Source organism: Bombus vosnesenskii, unplaced genomic scaffold, assembly GCF_011952255.1.
Source record: "Bombus vosnesenskii isolate JDL3184/JDL3185 unplaced genomic scaffold, Bvos_JDL3184-5_v1.1 scf7180000013266, whole genome shotgun sequence".
Taxonomy (NCBI): domain Eukaryota; kingdom Metazoa; phylum Arthropoda; class Insecta; order Hymenoptera; family Apidae; genus Bombus; species Bombus vosnesenskii.
The window spans coordinates 2,542,956-2,570,080 of NW_022882926.1; the positions used below are offsets into that span (position 1 = coordinate 2,542,956).

The window sequence follows — 27,125 nt, forward strand, 5'->3', positions numbered from 1 at the left end:
AGACGAACACGGCACATGGAAGCGCCTAACGAGAGCAACGAGAAGGTGTGCGTACCATCGAGTTATCAGGTAACCGAGAGAGTCGCGGGTTTCCAGAGGCGATGCCTCATCGAATACCTTGAAGCCGAGACACACGTTGCCTCGAAACGATGTAAATTCAGCGGCTTTCTGTACCCGTTTTGCTTTTACTCGATTCGCTCGGGAAAGGATTAAATCATGTTCAAGAAGCAGGGAAACATTGACTCGCCAGTGTATGTCAGTCTTCGTGTAACCCGTGCGAGATTAGTGGAGATCATGTTGAGCAATAACTCAGAGGACCGTTTGGAACATCTTTACACGCGTTTGAAAAATCGAACTAAACCTGGACGATACAAGGATTCTGCCGACACAATGGGCCCGTTCACGGATGTTAATTCGAGAACACCGGAATTAGACGATTACGAATGGGATCATCGGGGACTTTGTCATCAGAAACAATGCTAGGGCAATGGTGGAACGCCGAATTAAACGCGCTTTAGTCACGGTTAATTTGGTTAGCCGACGTTTAGGTCATTAATAGATGCTGGCGTAAGATCGATCGGTATTTATTGACTGTCGATGATTCGACGATTTCTATGGACGACGTGGATCGTCGACGGACTTTCTGATCTCTACCCTTTTCCTCTCTAATTCTTTTCTCTCCATCGGTTGCTTCGCCCTCGATCTCTGTTTCGTACGCGAGCAACCTTTCGAAGTTGACGTGGCGCGGCCTGGTCTCGTGTGTGGGCCAGTTTTAGGTTTATTAATGAACAGAGCCGACCCGCACTCTGGCGATTAGACACAGGGCGTGGTGGAGAGATTGCTAAATCAGATCGCGTTCCAGAGCTGCAGCCGCATTATCCTCCGGCTATTAACGAATATCTCTCGACACTCTTTCCAGGTGAAATTTCAACCCCTTAACTTCTTGGCCTTACTTACGACTTCTTTAGAATTCGAACGTTTGACGTTCGTTGGTGGAACCGTGCTAAACCACCCCTAAATCTTTATTTTCATTCAAATGTTCATTTCTCTTTAGAAAAATTGCCGATCGTTAAAGACAATGCACACACATAGTACAATTACAATGATTCTCAAATTGATCATGACGTTTCGAACGCAGATAGTAAAGCGTTCTAGCTGAATCTGTTTTGGTCGGCTCGATGTTACAATTCCAAGGTTGTATACCCACACTTTTATATTTATACGCACGCGTTACTTGCATCTACCCACCTTTGAAATTGCATTCTGTCTTCATCAATAATGTCTTTATTTCAAGCAATAATATTTGTGCCACTGTTCACTTTGTTTGCTTCCTTACGTCAAATTAGATAAATTAAATAATGGAATCGACAACACGTGCATTACTAGCAATGAATCTATTAATATCGACTCTCACGACTGAAAAAGTGTAACGCCGCCGAATCAGCACGACAGAAAGGAACGCCAATAGCCTCGCACCCCCGGAAATAATTTCTAGTTAAGCAAAAGAGATCCTGTGGAAAGCCCCGGTAAACGCAATCTCGGGACACGTTCGTTCAACGAATCGAGCTTCTCGTCCCTCTTGTCCGATAGGGGTGCAGAGCCACGGGAACCATGTGCTTCGAGGAGGAGCAAGGGGGCCAATCGGTGAACGAAGGGGAAAGGATCGGGCCGATGGGGATCGGTGGTCGGGAGTGGGAGAGAACATAATGTTTCCCACAGCGCGAGGAGTTGTATATTTTACGATATGGCGAGCAATTTGACATCTCGCGCGAGGCATAATTCACGCCCGTGTGCAGGCCGTGCGTGGCCTGGACCTCGCCACCCTCCTACGTTCGCAATGATAGCGACTGGTACGTTGGTGTGCGTGTATGCATCGACGCGGGGAACACGCAAGAATCGCATGAAGGATAGCTCGTACACGCGTGCACACGCACCGAGCGGACAGGTACGCGCGCGTCCGACCGCATCGAAACCATTAGAGGCTTGGACTGTTCGTAAATACTACGATCGTTTTCTTTCTTTTCCTATTTATTAGGTCGTTTCGTAAGTTTTGTGACTTTCGTTATCAAAAAAAAAAAAAGAAAAAAAAATATGAATTCGATCTTGAGGTTTTCTACCTCTCTTTGTTAAAATATCCTATTTACCGCGTGGAAATTGAAGAAAACTAAAGCTCCATCATTTCCTATATATTGTCTTTGTCTTTGTTCGTTCAATTGAAAGTATCTAGTCATTAGACTGTGTCATATAACTTGAGAAAAAAAATGAAAAGTAGAGAAATCGCAGATAGGATTCCTATTTGAATTTTGTAATTTTGTTTGGAAGAAATAATCAAAACGATGACGATAATCGAAATAAAAAAATGTTGGTAGAGTTCTGTTTCGATACTCTAAGAATTCTCCTATTCTATTCACCTATTTTTCATCGATTTCCCTCAACGAGCCAAACCCTGTAAAGAGGCGTGTTCGATCTCTGGGTTTTGTTTGGATCAGCTTCGAGACCATCCTAATTGATTGTTAATTATTTCCCGCGATGATTAACGAACTGTAGGAATGTCGTATATGGACGAGTCTGCTCGTAAATGGGAATCCATGACTCGTTTCTCTATTTCGATTCCTCTCGTTCGTCGACAGTCGCCTCTTCTTTTTATGGGAATATCGAAGGTTGGTTTCCATCGTGGTGAACGTCGAGATTAAACGTTTCGACGATCGTCTCGCCATCGGTTGCGCAACGATTCTTCACTATGATTTTAGGATTTATGATGGAAAGAAACTCGTAAAACCCGTGCAATCCTTTCCAATGAATGATTGACGAATGACAGTCGAATAAAAATACCTCGGTGGTCGTTTGCCCGTACAAGCGGATAGAGTTCGTACGCGGAAGCTGGATTCTAATCTCGCCACAGGCCTCCATTTACCGGCGTGAGATTCGAACCGCGCGTGTCTTTTTATCGCTGATACGCCGTTGGCGTGCTCGCGTGTCGTTTCACGCTGGAATTTTATTTATCGAGACTTTTCGCTGTCCGACGCCTGGACGTTCTCCCGGCGCGTTTTTGCCCGGCTCTGATTAATGCCTCGCGTTTCAAAATCCAGCCCGTGTTAGATCTTCGTCCACATCTATCATATTAGACCCGAGATAATATAAAATGCTCCAAGGAAAAAGTTACATACGCGAGGTTTCAAAGTACCCAAAAACAAACTTTGATATTGCCTCATTAGAAAACATTTCTACCATAGCAAGACTACAAAAGACTGCAAAGCAAACTTCATTGCAATCTTATTATAATAAATTGAACATCAAGAACCAGGAAAACATTTACACTTTAGCCCGTTAATCTAGTAACTCGTCATTCGAATTGCCAATCCCCGAAACGCGATACCGTCTTTGTTCGATGATCCTCTGTTCAATCACGCGTACTTTCAAATCTTCTAAAAGTGAATTTCAGATCGCATTTACGTTCGCAAGGGTCGCAACCAATTCGATTAAGATCGATTTAAGAAAGTTGGTGAATTCTAAGACGTTTTTAATTAAAGGGCACCTCCACGGTTTCCTCCATAATTTTCACGCGAGTCAGGTCGCCCGGATCGACGACTAACCGTTTCAGGCTGTGGTTCGCGCACGTTTTACCGTTCTCCTTGCCCGCTCGCATCCTAATTAGCCGCGAACAATACGCAATCTGCGTCATCTATACGCGGCACCGATTCTTGCGCTTTGCCTAACAACCCATTCTACTGATTGCGCCGCAACAGGCAATAAATCTACGTAATCGGGGGTCCGGTAAGGCGCGCTCCGCGATTTTAACACGTGTACAAACTCGCTCGATAGTTATCGCCCGCGCTTTCCAGACGTGAATTCTCTCTCCTGCAAATGAATGATTCTACCCGACATTTTTCCGAGATCGACTCGCATAGTTCCGCGCTTGCATCCGCTCTACGATATAAGATCGCTATTCAAAACCGGAAGTTTAGGCTGATACGTTTCCTATGGGAACTTGTGAAATGAGAATTTGTTTTGGTGCTGGAAGACGTGCAGAGCAAACGTTTCTTATGGCAAAGCGTGATCGATCAACCAAAGAGACGAGGTGGATTAAACGTGTAGATTTGTTTGATAAAGAAACGAGTCGATGAATTCGTAATAGTCTTATGTATTAAAATCAGTATAAGTGCAACGGATAGTGTATGCCAGTTATAATCGTCGCTCGCTCAATGTAATTATACCGATCGAAGAAAGAATAACAATATTTATATTCTCCCTTAGGGAGCACGTTCATGCATTTATATCGACGTTACCACGAAAAATTGACCTTCTTAAGGGGGAGGGGGGGGTAAGGTTTTAAGACTTTTTTTTATCTTAAGAATTTTGTGTCAAAATTGCAAATCGATTGGAGCAAAATTGACGAAGTTACGAGTATTTTTATACATGTCGGATGATATTACCTATTCGACCCGAGCGTGCTATTGTTACTTCGCAGACATTTTTTTCTCTATATAATACCTAATCTTACCCCCAGATCTATTTATAGTACTTAACGACTTAAGTACAAACCTCCTTATACCTGTACTGTATATTTTGTCAGTGTAGAGTAAAAAATTTAGTGTAGGAGTAAATATTCCATTTTCATTAAGTTTTGTGTTAAATTATTACTAAAATGCCTAAAAAAGTTACTAGATCTGATAGACAATCAACTGGTTCGAGATTATATCGACCTAGAAAAATTGTACCTCCGCATAAACGTAAATACGAAGGCACTTCAACAAATAGCGCGTCAACTAAAAAAATAAAGGTGACTGTTGAAGATCAAATTACGAAGGATCGTGAAAAATATTATAGGATAATTGATTTTTTATTAGTCTTTTCAACAATTACTACGCTAGTGATGAGGTAAACCGATAAAATTCGCTTATGAACGTTTTATACCACATTTTTTAGTGTTCAAAATTTTAAAGCGTTTTCCTCACAATTCACCTTTTCAAAGTCGGTGGCCCCCATTACTTCAAAACTACTGCACCGATCTTGTTGAAATTTTGAATACTTCTGTACATAATTTGCGAGGTAACGCTGTAGAGTTTTTCAAATTTGTTAATTATTTGTATTTTAAAATAACAAATTAGCCGAAAATTTTCGCACAAAATCGCGTTTTTCCCTTCAAAGTGTTCCAAAAAAGTGAAAAATTGAAATTTCGAAGAAATCTTCGCAGCATTACCTGGGGAAAGCTGTTACCTAACGAATGAACTTTAATTTTTTGATTTCTGATGACCCAACACCACTTTCTGAGGGGCACCGCAATTATAGTTTTTTCCGAGACACGTCCGAAAAATTGCTGCCATTGTTTCCATATTGCTACCATATTTCTCCGTGAAAATTTTATACAATATTCTTCGAATATCATACTTTAATGTACTATTGGTTTTAAAAAAGAAATTTTAACTGTATCGTCAGAAAAAATTCACAAAAACATGCCTTTTTTTGTACGAAATAACCCCCCCCCCCCCCCTTAAGTAACTATAACAATCTGTCCCAATTCATTTGCTTCTAGACTTTATAAACTGAAATAATCGTTGGTATTCAAAGGTACAATAATACGAATCTCTGGCAGATTCGAATTTTCCATTTCCACTTGAACCTTTTTCGCTCATACGCCGCTACAGAGATATCTGCAGTGGCAGATATCGGATGGCTAAACGATGACAATTAATTATTAGATATTCCATTTTTAATTGGGAAATCGAAGTGATAAAAGTATTAAAAAAAAAAAAAAGGAAAACGACATTTCTTTTAATCGAGAGGAATTTAAATTTCACGTGGAATTCGATGGAAATAGAGTGGCTAAAGAAGAATTCTTCTTGAAGTTAATTATAATATAGACCAGATCTCGAAATCCCGTTGTAAAGGGACACAGACTCACATTCAGAAGCCCCAAAGGTCCGCCTAAATCATAAGAATCCTTTTCGTAAAGGGATTGGAAGTTGCGCAACGCATTAACCCTTCGGTTCTTGGAGCGTCAGAAGCGTGTCAGAGATTCGTACAAGGAAATAATAACGTGCAGCATGGCCTCTGATAATTTCCTCACCGGAGGGTACACGGCGTCGGGTTACGAAATTAAATTATAATACAGATGCCAGAGAAGGATCGACTTCGAACCAGACGCGTATTTCTATGACTTTTAACGGGTTCTACGGGTCAGTACGCGCCTGTCCAGTCCTTCGTTTCTTTAAAATATAGAACACAAAAGTCTGGTCTCGAATTTAAGGAACGAAGCAAAGGTTGCAAGGTCGAGACGTTGCCGAGAGGTTAGTGGAATCTGCGCGATATTAATTAAACTCTTAATTCGTTCGACGACAAATTATGCCTTAGCATCGACCACTTACATAATTGTTCCAGCCCCCGACTATATTTCGTTGCTCGGTCTGCGATCTAGATAAGCCTGCGTCCTTTACGAACTAGATTCGTGGCATTCTCGGGATGCTTCTTTCTGGTATTCCTGGTATTTCTGCCAAGTCTCTTGGGAATTATTTCTATCCTCGTAAATATATCTCGCGGCATTAGTACATTGGTCAAAAAGCGATAAACTTTTTGATAAATTTATAGTGGCACATGAGCTAGAGAACAATTCAAATCATGTTGTTGTTTTGCCTCGGAGTATCAATATCGTTAGGATACACATAATGCAATAATAAATAAACTCTGCGTAAAACAATATCGTCGCTACGTGTAACCGTTAAATAAATTTGAATTCAAATTTTCCGGCTCTCCCCCGACCAGTATAAATAAACAGACGCGATTGTAAGGAGTTCGGTTATCAATGAGTTATCAGCGATCTTATCAGCGATTTACATATTATCTTTAGCGAATCTGTTGGTACGAGCGTCTTAGCGAATATTGTCTGTATTATTTATCATTTTAAAATACACTTGACGGGTTCAACAGCGAGTTATCTCGTCATTACAACTCAACCAACCATCCTCTACAAATTTTGAAGAATTTTAAGCGACCAGATCGACCTTTGATCGAAATGAGATCATCGATGAGAAAATCACAGTATTTACATGGATCGAGCGTATATAATACGTATCAGGTTGCAAAATATTCTCAGTCTCCAAATATTCTTGGTCCAAATATTCATTGGGAACGATAAGATCACAGACTCTGTTATAACGATATTCACGAGGATCACGCGTGTATATAAAAGGTCCCACGATCGTCAAAAGGGTTCCAGTGCCAAAAGTCAAGCGAACATCGTTGGTACACGCAAAAGAGAAAGAGAGAGGAAAGGTCCCTGCGTGCGCTCGCACTAACGACCTATGTAAATGTTCTATCTGTTATCCTTGTCCCTTATCATTTTATCCTCCTCCGCCAGTGATTCCAACGGAGCATAGGAAAAGAGGGAAAGATGAAGCGAGAGAGGAAATTGAGAGAAGAGAGCGGATGGAAAAGGAGAGGAGAGAAAGAGGGTCCAGCATTCCAGAGCCCGGTCTCGACCCGCGACCCTCGCCCCCTAAATCATCCACCGCAGCTAGGCCGTAATTCCGTTTTGTTTTCTCTGCTCTTCTCTCTTCGTTCCCTCTTTTTTCCTCCCTCTCTTCGTACCTTCTTCTCTCCTTCTCCATTTTCTCCGTTTTCTTTTTTTTTTCGCGTTTATTCCTCCACCTTTTTCGACCTTTCCTACCAGACCACGGAGACAACCGCTCGACCCTTCTTCGTTGTCTTCTTCTTCTTCTTCTTCTAGTTCTCTGGTTGTGCGAGTTTGGCGAGGTTTGACGAAGGGATTTCGACTGTGGGAAAATTGTTTGGTGGAAAGGATGAAGTGACGAGACCCGTTGACACGGTTCGGATGAACCTTTGACTTTGGACCAGGTGAAACGTCACATATGGATGTCGATAGCGTGCAGCATGAACTGACAGTTTCGGACGATAAACGTGACGATGCGTTATAAAAGGATTCACGCGGTGAGGATGAATTTGATCTGTACCAGCGATTAGTTTCATATCGGACGAACACATAACATTTCTCCACCATGGTTCTAATTCAAAATTTGATATCGCGTCGTGAAGATTTTAAGACACTTTATATACGCGGAAAAATTCATAAAATACTTCGAATTTCTACTATTCAAAAGAAGATAAAGCATCACTATTCTTCAACGCTACCAAACCAAAAGTTCCAAGAACCATTCATAATAATTCAGATATCTTTATTTTTCAATCGTAATTTCTCCAACCCAAAATTCAATATCTTCTAATCACAGTATCAAAAGAATAGTAAATATATTTTATGTATCGTTGCAAGATCCACAATGGACAAATCCAAAGATACTCCAATTTCGTGCAATCCAAAGGCAAACCAACCGAGTTTCCCTCGAACGTCGTCAAACCAAGAAATCCTCAAAAATCACAAAAACCACGTCCCGCCGTCTGCTATTGCAAACGATACGCCTATTCTCGCCGCGTGGAATCTCGCTAAGAAACACTTCCCAAGGTGTGTCCGGACGATCCGGATACCTGGTATCCCGTGACATTGCGCGAGAGAAGCGCGCGTACGCGAGTTCTCGAGCGCAAAAGAGGCAAGTGAAACGACACGCAGGAGTCGGTGTCCCAGGTCTCGATGCCGATGCTGCCATTTAAACGGTAAAAAAGTATAATGTTACGGACACTCGATATTTTCTCGATGATCGTCATTGTGTCGCGGCCATGTTTAGCTGGTATACGCATTATTCCACGCGCGGAGCTACCGTACCCGCGGTGGCAACCATCCACGTTCCAGTGATTTACCCCGTCTTCGGTTACTCTCTTCTCTCTTCTCTCATTGTTACTTGCACGATGGAAGAAGGAAAGGGACCAGTCAACCTCTTCGGTGAAAGGCTGGGTTTCTCCTCTTTGGGCGCGTGTGTATGTGTCGAACGAATTGAATTCTTGGGGGGAGAGAGAGAGAGAGAGAGAGAATGGTTCCTATGAATAGCGGAAATTAAGTGTATTTTAATGGTGGCTTAACAGGTTGCCGCGACGATTCGTATTTTTGTGATCACATGTGCAGGAGAAAGTTTCATCCCTTAAGTATACGTTCGATAAGCGACGCGATTGAAATAAATATCTTTAACTGTGAGTGTTTCAGTTTAAGTGTGCTAGAAGATCGTAGGATATGTATTGATATGATGAAATTAAACAACCGTTAGAAGATTATTCAACTTGCGACTTGATACAGTAAAGAATATTATCTATTAATATAATAAGAAATTTACTAAAAAAATTCATGTGATTTGAAGTCGTTGATCTGCATTAAGCAACGAAGGTTTAATAAAAGTAGTAAAAAATACTAAGATCTAAAATCTTTGAACGGAAGAGTAATTGAAATTGCATTTCTGTTTCAATAAAAATCATTCGCATACTTTTGCTAACCGTAAAACCAGAAAATCTGAATCTAGTTATTTCAACGAATGTAGTAGTTGTACGGTCGACGCAAGTCTCCGAACCCAATGTGTTATACATCGTTGTACAAGAGAAACAACTTGAGAACAATATTTACAGGCAATTGCTCGTCTGGACCATTGCTCTCGATCGAACGTGGTTCTCGATCTTTTGCTTGCGGTGAATTCCTGAATCCACTGAGACAGCGGCAGAAAAATATCGCTTGTTAACTAACGGAAGCGGCCAGTCGGAAGATCGTTAAGCAGACTTTTTCGAGCGTATCCCCCTCCTCCCTGCTCGCAAACAGAATAACACACGGTCATTTAGCACCGTTTAATTTTCAGATCGTTATTTTACCAGCGGTTCGATCGTAATCCACTGCCAGCTCTCGTGAAAACGAGCTACTCCAGAAGGTAGAAGGAAAAAGGAAAAAGTGTTCTCTCGTCTCTGGTTTAGAAGGGAGATATTTCGAGTTATTTTCTCGTCGAACAGCCCCATCGCGCGGAGGATAACCAGAAATGTTTGATTTCTTTTTCCTCTCTCGTTGTTCACAACCAACGATACGCTGCACCTACGCATTTACGTCAGCAGAAAATTCGCGCGATCATCGCGACCGCTTGTTCTCGGCTGAATTTAATCCGATTTACTGGGAAAACGCTCCAATAATATCCTATTTCCGGTGGGAACTATATTTGCGTAAGCAAAGCTGCAATTGTGAACGACGTCTTACGTAATTCGCAGTTAAATGGAAAATGTTGGAGAAGAATCTTTCAAGAAATCTACGTCTCCTATGTTACATTATCGGTGCCAACTTTTAGCATTAGCGATTTACGCTATACATGAATCGTTCGATCATTGGAAACTGGACAGGACATTTTTAGAATTACCAGAAGTAGTCATTTTTAGCGTTAGTGTTCCGCGTAATCTAGAATCGATCTATTCGATCGATTTTCAGGACACAATAGAATTCAATTTAAGATTCGCCGTAAATCAGTATCTGCAGAAACGAACCATCGATAGGGGTAATTTTGATTATTCGTGGTTTTGTGTGATTGAACATCAAACAGGGAATGTTCTTTAAAAATTTGTCTAAAAAGAAAATTCGATTCAGTGGTAAATCTACAGAAAAGTGCCTCGTGTCACGTCAGCGATGGTAATTTTTAACGTTCGATAGGTTGACCATTCGAGCGAGAATAAAGATCGAGGAGGGCTGCGAAGATCGGTTAGGTTTGAGGCGGGCTGAATGAACGGCTCGCGGGGAACGTGACAAACAGGTTTCTCATTAACGCTGCAGCTTGACGAGAAGCCTTCGAAACCGCGCGACGCTAATTGTGAACTAACGCGACACACGGCTACCAGAGCTGGGGATCCGGAGGTAACCGGAACACCCCGAGGTAATTTAATGGAAAACGATGCGCATCGGTTTTATCGATCCTTTTCCATTCTAAACATTTGTCTCGATCTGTTAATTGCTCGTGAATTGCGAATCGCGATTGCTTAATACTACCACGGGATGTAACGGAAATGTAGAATGGAATAACGCGTGCTAATTTATCAAGGAAGCTTACTTAAATTGCATTAAGCGGCTGATAACATCTAATCTCAATTCATTTCTATTTTATAATAAAGATACGTTTCCAACTAATCTTTGCTCGTTATACCGATTCCAAGAGGTGAATTAAACCACTGTGAAGCAAAGTGTGCAACAGACTAATACATCCGAAGATCGCAATCGATCACGCCACTTTACTCGTTCTTCCGATTCTTCAACGGTGGAAATTAACATCGCCAGTGGCCGATCCCCGGCGGTGAGTTAAAAATACAAGTGAAGAACATGAAGGAGCAACATGATACGAATCGTAGTTTCTTTCGCCTTTCACACAAGACCGATTTGAAAGATACGCTTGCCGATCAATTCATTTATACAAAATTCTATTCCTATTTCAGCTTCGAATTAAACATAAATTTCTCTATTTTTTTGAATATTTCAAAGATATCGATTGCCATAAAACATGTAAATATTATAACGATATAATACGAAATGAATGTATTATATTAAAACATGTAAAACATATCATATAACTTTTTGACGTGTACATTACGAAACTTGAAGAACTTATCCCCTACGTTTAAGAGACATAATTTAAAACCCTGTTTTAGCTCCTCCTTTTCTACTACGTCATATTAAAACGCTTCTTTCTAGCTACGAATTAATATTATAATTAGACAATCGACCTATCACGTATCCCTTGTGATCTTCAAATGCAATGTAACTCTTCTGCGCGTACGTAAGTACATAAATACCCGAGAAACAGCAAGAAAGAAATTCTCTGGCCAGGCGAATCGATAAAGGAGCGTGCGGCGTGCGCGCGGAGAAGAAGAGGGAAGAAGCTCGCGCGTGGCCTCGTTATTTTTTCAGCTGACTGAATCGAGAGTGGCGAGAGAGCGAAAGGGTGCGATCGACGCAATAATTAACCGGTTCTGTTTTTCTAGAAGCCAATCAACCGAGCCACGGGTGTATCTATTTATCGCGGGTTTCGCGTCCCGAAAACGGACACGCGTGGTGTCCCGAGACAACCGACGCTTCCGTCTTCGTTTTCGATCGCCATTGCTTGTCCATCAAGCCCTGACACGCGCCATTAACTGTATCAACAGCCGCTTCCGCCTTCGTGAACCGTGTTCCTTGTAGTTGGCGTTCATTAACGCGAATGAACGGACCCTGTGATATCGCGTTTTTCTTTTTCGTCCGCTTTCGAACGACGATTAAACTGCACCAAAGTGCACGGACGTATCGTTGTACTGTTTGTTTTTAAGTTTGCGATTAGGCGACAGTGACGAATATTGTCGTTTAAGAGCGGCTCGTGTAGCCTTTAGACCATCGGAGAAGTGGTGTAAATTATGGGAATTTTGGAATTTTTACCAACGTGGCACATTCTTTTTCCTGTTATAATAATTTTGAGTCTTCGATTGCATCAATTTCGAGACATCCTCTCATGTACTGATCTTGAATTTTTCTATCTGAATCTCGTTTAAATTTGAACAAGTAAAAAGATTTCTAACGTTTTAAGGAGATCATCGCGACATCGTGCAACTCTCATGACTGAGATACTATTCTTTTAAATTTTTACTGTAAAAAGATATGTAATTCAAAAGTTTCTTCATTTTCTAAAAGGGGGTTAAACGCGATCTAATTCTCAAAGCGTGCGTGATTAAAAAATCTTCTAACTTTCCAAGAAAAAATGTTAGACAGGCGATGTAACCTCCAAGTCTCACATAAGTAAAAAAATTATCCAAACTTCCAAGAAGCCTTGCAACAATTTTTCACACGAGCTAGAGGACGATTCAAATCATATTGTTGTTTTGCCTCGGAGTATCAATATCGTTAGGATACACATAACGTAATAATAAATAAACTCTAGGTAAAATAATATCGTCGCTACGTGCAACCGTTAAATAAATTTGAATTCAAATTTTCCGGCTCTCCCCCGACCAGTATAAATAAACGGCTGCAACCGAAGAGTTCAGTTATCAACGAATTATCAGCGATCTAATTAACGAGTCATTAGCGATCTTATTTTGCGACTTATACACTGTCTTGGCGAATCCGTTAGTACAAGCATCTTAGCGAATATTGTCTGTATATTAATTTATTTAATCATTTTAAATATACCCGACGGTTTCAACAACGAACCATCTCGTCATTAAACCTCATCGACCAACCATCCTCTACACATCAACCTCCATAATTTTTCTCCTCAACAGTCTGTTGACTAGCTTGCCGTCAAAGCGAACCGCTTCGGAATAGAGTCGTCGAGGCTTAAACCGCGATCTTGAACGGGATTATCGACAGGTTGAAGGCGTGTAACGTGCCTTCCGCGAGGAATATGGCCGGGAATGGCGAAGACTCGGGACGGTTACGACGTTCTGAAAGAACGCCAGCGGCTATCAGCTCTGCCCACTCTCGTGTGGCGGTGAGCTTTTGCAACAAATCTTTCGGTCCAAATCAGTTTCAAATAATATACGCAGCTCGGCCCCCGGGGCCTCGCGATGCAGCCCAGCCGCAGATTTCGACGCATGAATTCTCTTTTAATGACCCTGCGAACTACCAGTGCTCGGCTACCGTACAATAAGCTGCACAGATTCTACGTTCGGCCCGATCTCTTCATTCTCCACCGATGGAAAGATGTATTTTGTGTAAGAAGCTGAAGGTTGACCGTGTCACTTTTGAGAGTTTTGTTGTGAGAAAAGAACTTCAGAATCATCTGAAGATTCCAGTTTTGCATTTCTTTAAGAATCCTTTTTGGTATAGTAGAAGTTTGTTTTGGTTGACTGTGGGAAGGATGTTACACATCTTGGGAAATCGATCCTACTTGTTATAATGAGGAATTTGAGGAAAATTGTTACATGGTAGGAGATTTTGCCTTATCTTTATCTCGTCGTGTTATCTTTATTGAAATGAATGGAGGAACGGATGAAAGTTATGCGGGTCCGAATAACATGTAACGGTGGGAGGGAGGCGATTCCTCGTGTAAAAATAAGAGGAAGATATACAGTACAATTTTACCATTCTCAGCTTAGTTTTCGAGAAAATTGAGTTTGAGAATTGTCAAGTATACTTGAACGTGCATAATTCCGGACTGGACAGGATCAAGTAATCAGTCAGGAGGGCATTCTATGTGTGAAAATAAGTCGAAAATGTAAAATTATAAGTTTTCGGACGCTTTGTTTCCGAGGAAAAGAAATTTGAAGATTTATCATACGCATGTACTAGGCCGATCCTTAACAAAATATGTCGAAATCCTATTTTCTTGAAAATTAAGCCTTCGGACAAATTTGAATCCTGTTCAGTCGGAAATTAGCTATGTTCAAGTACATTTGATGAATTTCCAAACCCGATTTTTGCCGAAAACCAAGCCGAGAATGAAAAGGTTGTATTCCGTATATTTTTCTTATTTTTCCACAAGGAATGTCGTCGTGTCCACTTTTACATGTCACTTGTTCGCGTCCTGTACATCATCGTAAAAAAATCAAAATTAGAAAGCTTCTAAAACCTGCGAAGGAAACTGTAGGAGGACAAACAGTTGATATAACTGGAATTTTATATAATCGTTCACTGATTTTCCCTACTAACTTATTACAGCAGTTGACATTCAGATAAGTGGACTCGATCGACGCTAGTTCATTAATAATCGTAAATTCTAACGAAAGTGGAGTGCATATATTTAAGAAAATTAACCACGGTATATTTTATATAAGAACTTTGCCTAAGAATTTTCACTAAGCAAAAGATGAAAAAGAACACATCGATAGCATGAGAAATTGCCGCTAGATAGAAAACACATTTTAAGCAACTAATATTCGCTACGGTACTCGACGTAAGACATATGGAAATAACTCAATTTCAAGCGAACCTACGTTCTAAATATCGTAACCGACGCTTTTCAGAATCCTAGATACTCAACGATAACGTCATCCTCCTAACGAACCTGTAATTATTTCCAACAGCATATAATTCTCCCTTTCATAAGCGTTGCGCGGACGAATCGAGGCGGACAAGAAGACCGGAATCGTTATCGCGATTCTATATCGATGGTCTCGCAGGAACGCCGTCGCGTTTCTAAAGATACGCGTTTTCGCAGCAACAACGGGCCGACAGAGCGCATTTCCGGCAGGCTGTATCTCTCGTTTTGCGTTCCGCGCTGTCAAAGATGAGCGAACGACCGGTGTCGGGTACCGATCGATGAAGGCGTAGGCGGTTGAACAACAAAAGCCACGCGGTAGAAACAGGGAACCTGAGGGCTGGTTTTTTATTGGTGGTAAGCTTTTCGAGCTGTGCACGCGCGAAACACTGTCTCGCCCTTATCGACCCGCGAGCTTATCCTCAGCCTCCACCGTCAGACGTCTTGACGATTCACGTCGAGTGTCATATCTCTTGGACGTCCTGTGGAAAAATACTTTGACACGTATTATACGATACGACGTTCATAGGTTTCCGGACGCTTTGGTATTGATGGCACGTGATTTGCATCGAGATTTGTAAATTAATAATCAGCAGACTGCGTTTCTCAATTTTCCATTAGAAAGTATAGGCGTTCTAAGTTATAAGTCAGAAATTAAAAAATTTGAAAGAAGAAAGAATAGAGGACTGGTCAAGTAACTAAGTAGTTGTACGGCGGTTGACAACGCCAGTTTTATTGCGTATTAGCTTCCAGATATCGAGCTAACCGGATCATAATACATTGTTGTAATTAAGCTGACTATGTTTGATTTATCCGCAACTTTGATAGAGATTTTTGTTCGAACGTGACAATTTTATTATTTCACATTAGGCTTGAAAAATCAATTTAATCGCGCTCGATTTATCTCAGGTTAACTTTATAATGAAAATATATCATGTCAAAGATAAGCAAGTGCTCGCCTTCTCGTCGAATCCTTAAGCCACGGTTACATTTATAAACACCTTGTCAAATTGTCGATTGTAAAATCGTCGAGGTGGTGCTTTCAACATTAAAGAAATTCCCGATCGGTCGATATGCAAATCAAGATAAGCCGGACAATTTACCTTCGATTTAGATCTCTCTTTCACGACACTGATTTACGAAACGGGTAATTGAAAGGATCGGCAACGAACGCTGACAGGGTGTTTCGAAATCGTAGCAGTTAACGCCGAACGACGTTAAACGCAGTCGATTATCGATCACCGTCGTCGTCGCTAGCGATCGCCAGGATTATTCGTTCGCGTGGCCGTCGGTGCCCTTCCACGCGCGTTTCATCTTCGAATCGAACGAGCCGAGGATCGAGTATCGAAACGTGCTCTTTCCAAGATCGATCTTTCACGCGGAAAGATTTCGATGAGTCGCACTTACGATAATCTCGCGCGGTCGATGCGCTTTCCCCGTCTCGCCTCGACAGATCGCGCCTTGTCATCGTTCGAAAACCGCTCGCCTCCGAAGCATAAAACGTGCCATCCTTTTGCGTACCGTGTCTCGATCGATTTCCATCGAAAGATCACCAGAGAATTCATGGAATTTTCTTTCGCCCCATTAAACAAGCCACTTGCATCGTAATTAATTGTCTTTTCGAAATTGCAAGTAAGACCGTGTCACGTTAATATTCATAATTCAAAGCTGTCGCGCCGGTAGATGTATCCCTGGCGAATATGTATCGATATCGATAAAATAATTTGTATGCGCCTCTGGAATCCCGATTCTAATCGAAGAGAGGGGAGGAAGAGGGTCGGTTTAGCGTGTTCCTGTCGACGTCACGCCGCCTTATCACAATAGCCGGCACGGCTTTCCATATTGGCCTCGCATAAATCCGATCATGCATCTCCGATACCGATCTTACCGGCCGCCGCCATTAGTTACCAGAGACTTACAATGTTCCCCGTGGAACGGAGCTTTACAGTGTCGTCGATCGTCGTCGATTTCCTGAGAGCGCCGCTCAGCCGCCACGAATATCGTCCTCCCGCTTTCTGGCATCGTTTCCTCGTTCTTTTCTCCGAGACTCCTTCCGCTTCCTATTCTTTCGTGTCCCCCCACGTTCTAACCTTCGAGGTCGTTCATTCTTCCGTGTCATTTCATGTTATCATAGATGTAACATAAGAATTAATAAACACCAAAACCCGCTAGTTACTCAATTGCTTGACACGACGGATCAGATCCGCAGGCTAAAAAGACATTACCCTCTAGATTTAAACATTAGATTCAGCTAGAATCAAACATACGATAATCATTTGTTATTCGCATTATAGTACTTATATAATAATTTACTTATAATTCTCAATGAGAAAAGATTTTAAACTACTTCCAAATAAAAAAGAAAAACAAATTTCATGTTCTTACACTGGTTATTTTTTCAATTTTTGCAATACTCGTTTTTCTTATTCGCGTAAGTCTCGACATCTATCTGGATCCCTTTGAAGATTTCTTATCTATTTTTCTATACGTATTTCTCTTTATATAATTCTTCCTGCCATATTCCTAGTATTTTTTGTAAAATACCTTCCCGATTGTCGTTGTTTTCTCGAATTAAAAATTCCACACGACCTTCCTGAGTTTTCCCTTGCATTGGGTTGGCAACTAAGTGATTGCGGATTTTGTCATTAGGTGGTAATGATTTCACTTACATTTAGATAACAGGATTCTTCCTAATTTTGTAACTTCCACGAATATAACGATGCTTCTGATCGTTCGTAGAAATCATGCAACAGTCCAAATCAATCTTGGTCGGTTCGATCCTCCCCCTTTCAGTACTTTCAACAAGACGATTCACGGATTATTTACAAAATAGCGAGAGGAGCGGAGACAATCAACTTAGCGAAATTTCTTCCCATGCAAACGAGCGTGTCGACCTCGTCTACGAGGACGGGGGAAAATTTTCAATCGTTCCGTTTCGTCGGCGCGGCGAAGCCATTTACTCGGACCAGTCCCCCTTTTTCTATCTTCGACATGCTCGTCCCTACTTAACGCTTATTCCACAACAACCCCCGGCGACGACTCATCCTGTATCATCCCCTTATTCAACGCGTCTCTAACCCCCCGAAAATCCTGACCAATGGCGCTTCGTCCTAGGGGGAAACCATTGTCGATCCGACCAATCGTCGCGACTCGTAACACGCATATACGAGACTCGACGCGCTACAACGCTATTCTTCTTTCTATCTTTTCTTCTTTTTTGTCCTCCTATCTCTGTCTACTTTTCTCGTCTCATCCTTCATTGTCGACGAGGATAGTCTCTTTATAATGCATATCAATTTGTGCCTAATGGCTGACACCGTTCCAACGGGTCACATCTGCGAATTAATAGGAGCATTCCTTATGCCCGACGGTTTTTAACGCACGCCCGCCCGCACGCGATCATTGTCCAACTTTGTATAATGCACGAAACGAGACGCCAACGTGTTACTGCGTAATCATCGGTGTTTTCGCGTAAACGGTTTTTGGTGGTTGTTAATTCTTGTGTTATATCTATTACTGAATTTGCATATTCCTATACTTTTAAATCGAATCTTAGGAGAGCTTAGATGTTTAAGTTAAAGAGGAAAAGGAACGGCGAGGAAGTGTTTGGAAACGGTTGTTCGCGGATTAAAGTCTTGTAGAAACTTGTGAGCGCGGATACTTTTTCACCGGAAAGCTTCTTTGAGAATGGTTTAAGAACTTCTACCGTAAAATAATCCACCGGGATTTTTTCTTTTTTGGAAATTATTTATAGATTGCGGATATTTGCGTAGAATAGTTTTACAGGCACAAGTTGCGAATTTATTTCACATTCTAAATATTGTAACGAGCAGTTTTGTATATTTTGTATATTTTCTTTAGTTTTGTATATTTCAAGTTTGTATAAATACAGGAACCTCTGTGTTCTACGTAAAATGGGCGGATAACATCGGTGCCCGTTCACGGAGATTGTTGCGTAACACCGGTGAATTCGCGCGAGCCAAAATATTTGTCCGAGGTGTTTCCACGATAAAAAACAAAGAATTCCAGCGTCGAGTCGCTTTTGTGCGCCGGTCGCGGCACAGAACGATGAAAGAAGGGTGGAGGGCGAGGGCAATAAAGGGGCATCGTGAGCGTACACGCGCGTGAAACGGGGAACGCCTGGAAACAAAGCGTGAAGCCGTGCGTGGAAAGTTTTTTGAAAATGCCAATTTATTTCGAAAGGGCTCGCAGGAGGACCACGCTCGTTCACCAACGCGCCAACTAAATGAATTTTAATTGATTTCTTTCTTCACAGTCAGCCTACCTCTCCAGTCTGTGCAAAAGCCTGACAAGGATTTTCAAATTTCCATCCTCCGGATCGAGAATAAAAAAAAGAAGGAAGACTAAGAACCTAGTGTATGAATCTTCGTCTCATACTCACAACAATGGCATTACTGTTCTTAATCAAAATCGATATAAGAATGTCTTCTTTCCTTCGAGTCAGATAACATTTGGTCTGTTTGCTTTTGCTCTTCAATTACGAAACGGTGTATAGCGTGATAATATGTAGTCTAACGCATTATATGTACGTTACATAATAGTGTATAATGCATATAGTATTATAATCCGTTAAAGATGGTTGATGTATTAGGGAAAATCATACGAGACACACCTGATTTCGTCTGGCAATTGTCGAAGGAGATTTAGCTCGTGCGAGTCACGTACGATTGACAGGCGACGGCGACAGATAGCTCGATTCGAGGTAGAAACAGAAGCGCACTGTGCGATACACGGGGGCGGACAGACGCTGCTGGCGTGAAATCCGTGCGAACGGAAATACTGGGGAAGCGTTGGTACGCTAAAATATGCGATCAGAAGCGATACAATATTACGTTCCCGAGACCCTTAATTGAATTCTCGCTCGCGGCGTTGATCATTAAAGAGCCCGCGCTTCTAACCATGTAACCTTCCAACTATAATTTCCCTACATTAATTTCACTACATCAATCGCATTAACCCCTCTGCCAAAAAAATCTAAAATGCTTCTAAACCGTCTCGAATGAAAAACAACAAATCCGACGCTAATCATTCTACGCAAGAACGAAGAAGAGAAAATCTCCCCTCGATTACTATATCGAAGTATAATCAAGTAACGACGTCCGTCTAGCGGCAGATGCACTCGCTAATGGATTTACGCGTCCCCGTGGTTTCACGAGGCGTTTCGAGAAACCGAATCGCGGAGCGGATCGTCCGCGAGACGAGCGTATTCTCCTCCAGAGAGATAAATTGAAATGAAAAACGAAGGGATAAAAACGAAAGGACGTTGCTCCAGCACGCAGACACGGTCGTCGTGGTAACGGACGGACGGACAATAAAACTACAAGGTGAAATTAGTAGTGACTGTCCAGAAAGGAATCTCGTAACAGCAGCCGGTCGTGAGAGAAAGATCCGTGTGGCTGGCTGGACGCCTGGCGTCTATCCGTCGGGCCCTGAGCCAATGGGACAGGCTGGTGGTTTCGTTTCGTGTGTGTATATAACCATATGTAAATACATTGTCCAGGGACGCGGGCATAAAACGCTACGATATATGGCCCGGTAATTTCTTAATTGCGCCCCGAAAAATTCTTGTCATCGTAAACAGCCGGTTGATTATATTGAAACGACTCGAGGCGCCGGGGGCGTTTCATGGATGAAGCGAAGGCTGGACCAAAATGAGCCGAGATAGGGGAAGGTGGAGGGGAAGGCGATAGTAACTGCTTCGGCCGTTTATTTATACGTCTCTGGCATTTAACCCTTTTGTAGCTGGAAATCGACCGATTTCCATCGACATCCTTTGTTTCCTTTCTTTGTTCGGTGCCCCTTCCGTTTTCTCTTGCACGCGGTGTAGGCGATCGTCCCCGAATTAATTAGCTTCCCACCGTTTCGATTCCTTCTAACTAGCCAATATCCGGCTACGATTCATGGCGCGTAATTTGTCGCGAGTTATTTATATTTCGATTTTCCACGATCATCTAGCTTCGGTAGAATTTCAGGATGTTACGAGAGGATTGGTATCGCGATTGATTTGTATCGGATGACAACGCTTCTACAAGGAATTGGAGGTATTTCTTTGAAACATTCGAAACACAGTTAGGAAGGAATCTGTCTAAAGACGTAAAAATTATAGGTTTCGTTTTAAACTAACAAGCAACAAGTGCAAACGTACTTGTGAAGGATGAACAGACATCTATAGTCCTAAGGGGAGGTATATAATATGTACATCACTTACCGGTGTGCGTCCTCTTATGAATTTTAAGATTCTCAGACCTGGCAAAGACCTTTCCGCAGCCGGGAAACGGGCAAGGGAAGGGTTTCTCACCGGTGTGAACCCTTATGTGGTTAACAAGTTTGTACTTTGCCTTGAAGGCCCTGCCGTTACGCGAACATCCCTGCCAGAAGCACGCGTGCGTGGTGCACTCGGGACCGCCCACGTGTTCCACCGTGAGGTGCGTCACGATATCGTGGAGGGAGTTGAAGAGTTTACCGCACAACTTCCTTCCGGGTCCGGGCGCATCTTGATCTATCCACATACAGGACATTTCTTGCCGTTGGCCGCCTGCAACCCCACTGGTTCCGCCACCGCCGCTTCCGTTGCTTCTCATATACCTTAAAAAGGCACCGTGAGGATGATGGCTTGGATGGCTGACGGCTGGATGTTGTTGATGATGGATCGACGCTGGCGTCAGATGAGGAGCACTTAAATACTGATGATGAGGCGGTAGTCTCGAATCTTGGGGATAGTGTCCTGGATAGTGACTCGCTGCCAGGGGATGTTGGCTCGGATGATGAGGAAACTGCTGCATCGTTGCGGCTGTCCCGTCGTGATGTAACGGTGTGAACAATCCTAAACCGCTTTCCGGCGTGGTCGGATTCGCGGTCGCGTTGAATTCGTGCTCGCGGCGGAGGAGAAAATCACGTGCCGCGTATCCAGGATGATGGCTCATGTGGTGTCCCATGTGCGGTGCCATGTGCGATGCCGGATGGGGATGATGAGGGGGATAGCCTTGGGGGTGAAAGTGATGGTGTTGCTGAGACGGAGCTTCACCTGGTGCCGGCTGCACACCTGTACCAGCGTCCGTGGCATCACCACCACTGGGTGATAGCTTGATGCCCAGATTGGCCAGATGGTGTGGATGCGAGGACACGCCATCCAGGAAAGCGTTCATCATCGTGATGGACGAGACGGTTGCAGTTGCGGTGTCGATCAGTTTAGATACCAGCTCATGCCTCTACACCAATTTCTTGTCTCTTTTTCACGGACAAATACGTTTTAAAACGTTCCTCGAAGAATAGGTTTATTATTTTAAATCATACACTTGGGAATCACTGTAAAGTACACTGTCTATGCAACTTCACTTCAGTTCACTGTTTCTTCTCTTCTTTTATCCGTCTGTCGTTTCTATTTCCTAAATTTTTGTCGTTTGGCTGACTCACTGCATTTAATCGCCAATTATGTCAGTTCCAAAGTCTTCGTACACGTTCTCCCTCTTTCCACGCTTTGTAATCGCGACCGTGCGAACACTCTGCGAACTCTCCGTGAGACGGTTCCGTCTCACGCGTTTGCAGAGACAAACACGAGTTTACGCGTATGACAGTCTTGCTCCGTTTCACTCACGTCGAAGTGGTTCTTCGACCAACACCGAGCGTATTTTCATGCATCTTTAGACTACCACGGAGGAGGACAAGTACACGGTAACTCTGACTAACAACACGATTCGCGTGTACGTCTTCAAAACGCGTCCAAACATAGAGGGTAAAACATCCGTTGCGTTCCTTGCTGCGTTCACAGCGGGACTGAGAGTCGGCACTGGGCTCCCGCCGAGGAGCAGCTCGGCCGATTTCGGCATTTACGAACTTGCCCTCTCTCCTTGTCCCGTCCTTCCCTTCTTCTCTCTTCATCGTCCTGCTCGCCGTTACCGTCTCTTTTTCTCTTTGGCTTCGTTCTCGCTTCAGTACTTGGAAACGACCGCACGGTAGAGTTCGTGTATCCTCGGATGCCTGCTCGTTGGAAACACCCCCTACCCCCACTGAAAGCCACCCGATATACGGTGGATGCAAGCACAAGCTCCGCCAGTGGCGGACGTTCTCTGGTGGATACCAGCGTTCCATTGGCGACGATCGCATCACTGGCAATTGGAGGCTTGCTGCTTCACTTTGGCCTCTCACCGAACCAGCCGGTTTCCATGGGCGGGAAACACGGCAAAGCGCATGTCGGAACTCCGCCTTCTTGAGCACGCCTATCGTGGGAGGATGACATCAGGGACGTCGCGACCTCGACGCTCGATGATCTTCCGCGTGGAACACGTTTCAGAGGTTTTTCGAATGGTTACGGATATTTTGGGTCGCTGGGAGTCTTGCGATTTTGGACGAAGGAGTTTCAGTAGTTGGGCGTGGGAGTTTTAATACGGTGGTTGTTAGAGACTTTCATTTTATTAATTTTTTAGTATTTGCAAAGTTTCGTAGTTTCGATACTGGCTATTTCTTAATACGCGATTTTTCATAAATCGCCCCTTACTCCAATTTCGTTTATTTCGATCGTGATGCACTTGTTATTTGAAGAAAGGTCTCTGACTATGAAAGACAACTTGGATGGACAATATTTTGTGAATTTTCTAGCATTTTCGAGTGTCATGATTCTTTAACAGATCTTTTAGTGAAACATTGTTGGCTCGTATAATCTTAATCTTTAGATTACGACACGGATGGTCTGGAATCGACTATCCGGCAAGCATAATCTGTAATCCTATTGCTTCTTTTTGAAGCTATTTGTTAACGCGTATCACAATATTTCCCAAACCTTGTCATATGTCTGTTCGATCGGTAATTCAGCCAGTTTTTTCACCCTCGAAGGGCAGGAGCGAAGCTCGATTCTAATTGCGGAGCGAGACGCGCATTCGTGCGAGTTTGCGTATCTGCATGATTAGTGGAAAAATATCAAGCCGGCCAGGAAGGAGACGAGTCACGCGAACCACTCGTTTATAAATTATCACGGAGAGACGAGAAGGAAATCTTCTCGTTCAACGTTTAACCTCCATCTCGAAAATTGTATGCACGCGTAATCGCGCGACGCTCCATCCTCCTTCGTTCGTTTATCCAATTAACCGACTTTACTTATTTGCAACGTCGATTAATTACACCAGACGCACCGGTGTTTCCAGCTTTTCTTCGCGCTTCCGGGTATCGCGTAATATCCTCGCGAGTTGGGACGCGGAAGCTCGCGTGTTCGAGCCTTATAATTAAATACTTCGATATTTCAGCGTCGAAATTCTTTCAGCTAGTCTTCACATTCCTTCTATTTTATCCGACATTCTCCTTCTTTAATATCTCTCTCCAAGCGAATCGATTTGGTAAAATCGGAAAAATCAAGTATGACGAAGTTCTTCGTTGAATATAATTGATGGGTACTTAATCATAATAAAACTAAGAGAACTGTAGAAACTTCAAGGAACAGGTTACTTTGGAAATAAGTATTATTTACAACCATTATTATGTACAATTACCTACTTAGGATTCAGATTAAAGGTCCTAATTTGTAGCAATTTTCCGAACGGTCAAAACTAATAATGCTAATCCTGAAAATCCATTGGGCATATTTATCTATCGTAGGGTAAGGTTTCGAATCTTTAATAACTGGCATAATATAAGTCAACGGATCAGGAGAGCATTTAACTTGGGTTAAACTAACCATTGCATGATCAATTACTGTTTTCATCATTGTTCTTGGACAAAGTCTACAAATCAGAAACATAAACATTCTGTTCAGTTTGTCTCTCTGTTGACGCTTCTGTTCGCCTAATTATCATAGACTGAAAACAAACGAACTAGGAAGTAAGTTAACGACTAGTACATAAAGTTTATTGCCAGGTTCTGCTAATTTAGAAGATTTAGAAGATTTATTTTTAATATAATAATATAATATAATAATTCCATAGTATTGTCATTTATTGGCAATATCTGTTTTATGCTCCTCCTGGTACATCAGCGTTTATGTCTACAGCATTGTTTCGGGGACAATACGAATAGTGTTAAACCTACCACCATTGTTCCTCTACTACCTGTTTCCGTAATACAAAAACTTCTTTATCTGGTTTCCCAGGCCATTTAGGATACGTACCTTAACAAGCCTAGTAATACTAAACAATACTAGAAATACCTAACAATACTAGAAATTATTGTAGCAGTAAGGACAGAATATATTACAATAGGGACAATTTCTCCCTTTACAATGTCAAAAATACTTGCACTTAAATATCTTCTAATAATTTTTTTTTTTATTTATTTGTTGAAAATACAATCAATTCTCGCGTTGAGAATTTTCAGTAATTAATAATAATTCTTCTAATAATTTGAAAATCCTTATTGGATAAAAATCAGTTCTGTTTCGCGTTCCACGTATCTTCTTGTTTCGTGGCGTTCACTGCCATTGGATATATTAACGGAGCTTAATCATCCGCGTGAATAATGCAAACACATCGAGTGTTTAACGGGGTGCCTCATTGTCGCGGCAAAAAATGGCGTCCCATTATGTCCATAATGGGCACGGTGGCTGACTATTTGATATTAATAACTATCATAAAGCCGGACTCGTGGCTCCTTCGTGCACTTAGGAGGTACATCTGAATGATGCTTTCCATCCACCTTCTGTCGCTTACTAACAGCACGACCCGTTCCTCCGGCGCACACATCGATCCTCTTGTGTTACCGGACGATCGGAGTGCGCCACGAACACGAGTAACTTGGTCCGTGCATTCTGGACCCAGTTCAGGGATCATTTTTATTAGAAGTCACGAACGAAGCGTGTCATTTATGCCGGATGACGTCATTCGTTTCATTATTGGAATCGTTTAAAATGCTTTGTATTTAAGAACCACATTCTCTTAATTCACAAATTGGATATGGCGTTACATGAAATAAAATGTTACTCTATAAATGTTAGAAGATCTACAAATTTTCTTCTAGTTTCCCTTTCGTTCTGCATTTCGGTTGTATGGTGTTTTTTTAACTAATAAATTAAATATTCCAAATTTCTATAAATATTTTATGTATAAATATACATTTTTCTATCAGAAATATAGGTTCGCATGGAATAAAATATTTTTTTGTAATAGTTAAAAGATGGACGAATTTCTTTCGATTTTTCAAGAGCCAAATGATTCCACGGGGATTATTAACGATCACACGCGGATGTAACTCAACGATCCGCATTGCCGAGTACATTCGTGAACGGACCATCAATCTAAGGGCCCACGATAGAACTTTCATCACGGGAGTGCGGTTACAGGGTCGCGAAACGCGAACACGACGTACGCACCTACGCGATCGTTCGTTCGTTCGCGAGGGCCATCAACAAGGCCAGACATTGTTTCGTTCGTTCATCAGTCACGCTCACGGTGTAGTCATTACATTTAATTAATCGTTAATTGCGAGATCGTGAGCGGATCGTTGCGTTCCGCTCGCGTCATGGCTAGTGCGGATGGAAAGTTGCCGAGTTCATTTCTTCATTTTCCCCCGTGTTCTTCGTTTCTCATTGTATACATGTATATTTTTTTATTATTTAATTTGTACTTTACAATTTTTTCAGCCGAACATTCGGTAAATTTTTCTAGCTTAATTAATTTTAATAAAATAAAATGTGGATGGCTATCCCCAGCGGGATACCATTATATTTCTTTAATAAAATTGGCGACATAATATAGCGACAGATATAGCAAAAGAGTCAACAAACACCGAAACCCCCTAATCACTGGACTACTTGATACGACGGACCAGATCCGCAGGCTGAAGAAGCACTACCCGCTAGACCTAAACGATAGATTCAACTAGTTATTTAAATTAAGTAACATTTATTTATTTACAATACTTACGTACAAATTATACTTATCTATAATAAGTATTAACTTATTATAAATAATTAGCCATGTTACTGCGCCACGCCAGAAAAATTACTGAAAATTCTCAACGCGAGAATTGATTGTAATTTTAATAAATATTAAAAAAAAAAAAAATTGGCGCAATATAGTTTTTAATATCACGGTGATTGTTTCACGTAGAAAGCTTTAGTTCTTGAAGTATAATTTATTGTTATCCTCCTTTTACGGTCCCTTGACTATTGATGTAATAAAATGTATGATCCTTAATTTGGCTGCAAATGATTCATTATTTATACCTCGATTTTTGCTTCTGAGATTTATTCTAAAATACTTTTAATTATTTCTTCATTATGTACCAGCAATTACCAATAATCTATTTCGTTTTATTTTTAAATCG

General features: G+C 41.9%; 1 protein-coding gene across 1 annotated transcript in view; it reads right to left on the reverse strand.

The window, feature by feature from the left end:
• Positions 1-22,108, reverse strand: part of LOC117243550 (zinc finger protein ZIC 4-like) — a 37,123-nt gene extending 15,015 nt beyond the window's left edge. The window contains exon 1 of the mRNA XM_033511150.1: positions 21,088-22,108. Coding sequence (XP_033367041.1) covers positions 21,088-22,027 — 940 coding nt within the window. The 5' untranslated portion in view covers positions 22,028-22,108. The remainder of the gene's footprint in view (positions 1-21,087) is intronic.
• Between the last annotated feature and the right edge of the window lie 5,017 nt (positions 22,109-27,125).